The sequence below is a fragment of the Ruditapes philippinarum genome, unplaced genomic scaffold, assembly GCF_026571515.1.
Source record: "Ruditapes philippinarum isolate M1 unplaced genomic scaffold, ASM2657151v2 ctg2663_1_1_1_1, whole genome shotgun sequence".
Lineage (NCBI taxonomy): Eukaryota > Metazoa > Mollusca > Bivalvia > Venerida > Veneridae > Ruditapes > Ruditapes philippinarum.
This window is the reverse complement of record NW_026852429.1, coordinates 195-5,881: the sequence shown is the minus strand read 5'-3', so window position 1 is coordinate 5,881 and position 5,687 is coordinate 195. Positions and strand designations below refer to the sequence as shown.

General features: G+C 29.9%; 1 protein-coding gene across 1 annotated transcript; it reads right to left on the bottom strand.

Moving 5' to 3' along the window:
• Positions 1–355: 355 nt before the first annotated feature.
• Positions 356–5,166, bottom strand: LOC132760151 (uncharacterized; the record flags this gene model as incomplete). The annotated part of the gene is given in 5 exon segments (XM_060752061.1): positions 356–2,170; positions 2,450–2,572; positions 3,932–4,016; positions 4,564–4,641; positions 5,096–5,166. Coding segments are annotated over 5 exon segments (450 nt in total), but the record flags the coding sequence as incomplete, so codon positions are not given.
• Positions 5,167–5,687: the final 521 nt, after the last annotated feature.

The window sequence follows — 5,687 nt, the reverse complement described above, 5'->3', positions numbered from 1 at the left end:
AGCAGAAACTCAAAATCTTAAGAAGATTAAATAATATTCCTAAACAGCGACAAGACCATTTATCAAAATCATTAGTTCTTATTTAACTTTTGGGAATAAGATTGTTATTACAGTTGTTATCGAGTATGAATATCCTGGTTAGAAATATTTTAAAGTAAAATGTCTAAAAAATTATCAAACTGGCTAGGTTCGACAACCGATTGCAATATCAAGTAATGTCAACAGTAATGGTTACACCACTTAAAAAACAAATTTTCAGTAGGCATTGTTATAACACTATCAGAAAGATTAGAGATTTTAATGTTGACAATTCTTTACACTTTGGAAGTGTTGGCCTGAAGATGCATAGTTATATGACTTATGAATTAAAGGAGAATACTGATTAAACAAGAGCATCATGGTTGCCCTGGTACACTCACCTAAGAAACAAGTAAAATACAACATATTAATCATGAGTTTGATATAATTTCTAACTAACATGAGTTTCAAAAAATATCATTGAGGGCAAATTATGCTCCCAAAAGCTGCATATTTGCACCACACATTTACCAACAAATGGAGGCTGTACAAGGACAGTTAAAATATCTTTTTCATTAGTGTCTTAACACCACAAATACAGGAACGCCCATTGTATAAATCTAAATACCAAATATGACTTATATCAGTCAATAAATCTATGTTGTATCAGTATAATTGAGGATATGTATCTTTATCACCTGTAAAACTAAATTTATAACTGCAAATTTATGTAAGTTTTATCGGTAGAAAAAGTTATAGTCTATTTTACATTTGTAAATCTGTGCACTTTCTCTTAATAGTCTCTATTCATGTAAAAAATATAAAGTTTCAATAAAATATCATTAACAGAGGAGACAATACACTAGATTTATAACCATTGTCATATTATTATGATGTGGGAGTTTGAAGAAAATGCTAAAAGAAATGAAGAAATTCAAGTAAGATATATTTATAGAAAAAATCTATAGTTCTAAAAAATTCAAGATCAAGGGAGACATAAGTCTGAAAATAGTCCATCTACAGTACCTTCTCCAAAATTATTTGAGTGATAATACAGTAAGACAGATATATATGAAGTGTGAAGTAGATACATAAAGAAATAAAGAAGTTCTAAAAAATATCATATTTGTCATGAAAATTCTCAGTTCAAGGGAGGTAATTATGATATTTTGTGCTAGATTGTAAAACTTGTCACATATGATGTGGTTGATGATTAGAAACATATATTTGAAGTTTGAAGTTAGTACCTTATGAAATAAATAATTTATTGTGAAAAGCGTGAAACTTGAATCAGAAATATTGACGAGATTGCCAACGCTTGGTGCGTAGGAAAGCTCCATAAATACTCCGTAGAATAAAGATTAAAATAATTTGTATCATCTCCATTCTGCCATCTATGCATATTTTAAGTTTCATAAAAATGTTTTCACTACCTTTTGTGTAATGACAAATGTTGTTTTATCACATAAACCGCGGCGCCATAAACGTGACGTCATTTGCGCTATATCATTTTATGAACATAGCGTTAAAGCGCGCTAATGTTAGCGTTACACTATAGGTGCGTCAAAAATAAAATGACTCAAAAAACAGTTTACCGTTCTTATTTTATATATGTGATAAAAAGAATATTATATTCGTGTAGTTTCAATATTAAATTTATTGAACTCGTTGAAAAAAAAACAACATTATGCTCGCCAGAGGCTCGCATAATATGATTTTATTCAACTCGTTCAATAAATTTAGTATTAAACTACACTCATTTAATATCCTCTATATATTTTACATATTTTAGGCCTATTTTCAGTATATTTGTTGCCATAGCAAGACATTTTTCAACAAAGGAAGAACAGAACAAGATGTGCATAATCTGTAGACTGCCATCTACCAATATTCCGAGTTTCATAAAAATATTTTCAGTACTTTTTTCTTTATCACTTGGTCCAGTTTATGTGTTAAATTAGCCATATTTTGAGTCTATTTGTTGCCATAGCAACCACAGTACTTTTTGCTGTATCGCCGAATCATGTTTTGTGGAATCACTCCTTGAATTAAATTCTTGTCAGTTTATGTAAGGCCTTGGCAGTGTCTTATAAAAATATATGTACGAAGATGAAGCCTCATTACTCAAGGCATTGTTTGTAATATTTGATATCTGCAAAAAAAGAAAAAAATACATAATTATGATGTAAATATGCTAATATAAGTTTTACATAAATAACCGTTTATCACAGGGAAGTTATTAATTATATGACCGGTTATCACATATTTAAATGGTAATGTACTTGAGTTATTTTAACATGTTCACATGGAAGATGCACTAGCATGTATTAAAACTGATTGGTGTTGAGAAACTTAAGATGGCAAATTCCACGCAACAACTTCATTGACTGAAATGATAATGTATATAAAGCACACAAACACTATAACTTACCCTCATGTCATCTATTCGAAACCATTTCATTCCAACTTCCACATAAGCTACATAGTGGCCGCTTGTCACGGATACACCACAATGCTGTACCATACCAATGAGTCTGGCCTTGTCCTCTAGCTCCTGAAAATGGCAGGCAAATGACTACTTGAGAAAGAATGATGTAATATTTGACCGGAAATGATAATTTGGATTAAGGTAAATTTCAAGATATAAGGACAACAGGCTGAACAATACTACACTGATATTGCTGAATTCATCTCTTTAATAATTTATGAAAGGAATAGTTCTTCTTTGCATGTGTTACCATTATTTGATTACAATGTAATTTAAGATACTAAAAATATTGACTTGAAAATTTGTAATCTAAGAAGTCTGCAATATTGATTCACCATGTAGAAAAAATCTTATTTTAGATTTTTTGAGATCACAGGATATAACTTTCAAAAAACCTCTCGAACTCAACATTTTCATTCCAAAATTTCCCAATATTATTGAAGAAATGGCAAATTAGATGAAAGTTTTTTAACAAAACTTGAAATGTTACACTAAAAAATATAAAGTTCAAGAGGAGATAATTCGGAAAATATTTAATATTGAGTTATAAACCTTGTCCCATAAGATGTGGTTGATGATAAGGAACATTTATTATATACTTATAAATGAAATATTGAAAAATATTGATGAAATAAAATGCGTATTTTCATTTTCCGTATTTTCACTGTAAAAATTTATTTTTCACTGCAGTGAAACATATTTTCCGTATTTTCACTGGTGTCTTACCGGACTACTTTCTTTTAAATTCTGCCAGTACACAAAATTTAAGGGAAAGTCTTTGAAATTTTATCGCAAAAAGAGAAAAATGTATATAATAAACAGAAAATTCAAGTTTTTTCTATAAATACATGATTTATTTTCATCTTGTGGCATGAAAATTACCATATTTAACTCGTGGCTACGCCACTCATGAAATATTTATTTTCATACCACTCGATGAAAATAAATCATGTATTTATAGAAAAAACTTGAATATCCTCTATATATTTGAAGTTTGCAGTTGATTATTCCGGAATAAAGAAGTTACAGTAAAAAAAAAATTATAAGAAAATTTCTAAGTTCAAGGGGAGATCATTCTAAAAATATTGCATTAGAGTTATAAACCTTGTCAAATAAGATGTGGTTGATGATAAGGAACATATATTTGAAGTTGATAACTTAAGAAATAGAAAAGTTATAGCAAAAAATATTTTACTGCACACAAAATTTAATCTCAAATCTGGATGAACGCAGACGCCGACGCCGGGGTGAGAAAGACAGCTCTAAATATGCTTTAGTTGTTATTTAGTCTTAATTTTTTGCTTTTAATTATTTAGTTTTGTTTGTTTCAATATAAAATATACTTTAATTTATGAATTAATCTCTTCTTTGAAATGTTGCTATAACTGATTTCGTTAGTAAATGAACCAAATTTTCGAAACTTACTAGATCTCTGTCAATGTAGGGTCGAAGTCTTAATTCAAATGGAATCTTGATATGCCTAGTGTCCTTCCTGCGTTTTCTGGTAAACCTGTCGGTTAAACAATTCAGAAACTTTAAATCTTTCCCGATGACATGGATGCCCCCGATAAATCACACTGTACACAAAAATGAATGCCAGTTTGAGTTGTTATCTTGAGATAATGATCTTGAAAACACATCATGAATGGGCAAGCATCTTTCACTATATCCATAATAATAAGGAATATACATGAAACTTAAAGCCAACTTTGACCTTGACATTTGAGAAAAACAGCATGTTTTTGCACCTGACACAAAAACGTGCACGCACACATGGACAGAGTTATTTCGCCATTATCAAGGCAAGGGTATAAGAATGTAAACTAAAAAGCAATATGTACGACAAAGTCTATTATTAGATTTACAATCTACAAAAAATCCCCTTATCAAAAGTTCCCCCAACACTTTCACATAAGGTATAATAAAATTTCTATATACCACGTTTGGTTAGGATAAGTTATCCAAAACCCAAAACTATTATTTTATTTTAATAAGTGACCTAGTTTTTTTATCCTAGGGGACCGAAACTGGTAAACAAAGTTTGATAAATTATTTACCTTTTCAAACTGATAATAAAGTTCTTTGGAAGACCAGTAAGTTGGCATCCTTTTGTGGCTGCTGTCACTGTGTTGCACCTTAAAAAGTATGTATATGTACTTACAATGTATATACTTTCCTTATTTCTAACTCTCTTGACGGCTCAAACCTTATTTGAAAAAAAATTAGCACCAGAAATGAACCAACATAATAAAGAAAACCAACAATAAACCCGCACTCAAAGACTCCTGGCCCAGATATCTGCTGTTGGTCTTGGTCCAATAGAATAAATCAATTAAAGTCTCTGTAGATGTAGCTGTTTCATATAGTTTTTGTTAAATTTCATAATATTGCCAATATGATACTGAGTTATACTTTTATCATCCTTTGACTATAATATAAAAATCATGTTCATATGCTTCTTTATAACAATTAGGTTATTGCAGTATATGCTTTTGTGTAAATTTTGAACAGATAAAATGACATTGCATTATTCAAAAAGTTTGATTTTATGATTTTTTATTTCATGATCCAACCTGTACCCATTCTTACCTTTCACATCTGAATCCATTAATATTCTCTGTTCCAAAGTGTTTTGACAAGGCTTCATTCAGATCAAACACCTACAGCAAACAACAATAAAATAACATGGTAATTACGAAGATAGGGTGATAGTTTGATATTGAAAGTAGTTGATAGTTGTTGTATGTTTGTTGTACCGTTCTACTCATATTAAGTCTCATATGAGTCTTTTGGATAATGATAAATACATCTGATAATGAAAGGCATAACACTTCTAAATAGTTTTCACATAAATATGAGCTTCCATTGACATTATGCTCATATTTTCATTGTCAAATTGAGCTGAATTGACTTTATATTTCTAAAGATTGACTGTCAAAATGGTGTTTGACCAACAGTTGATATTGGAAAACCTTCAGGATTAAATTATAAATCTCCCTAAAATTTAAAAAGACTGCCCCACTCTTTTTATAAACAAAGCGGCGTTATATGTAAATTCTAACGGATATTTACAGAAATATCTTTTGGATTTGTGTGTTATTTATTGTTTATGTGAACTTAATTATTAAATTAAAAGGGATAATGGCAACATGAAAACATGTTTTGATATTCACCCGTTCAC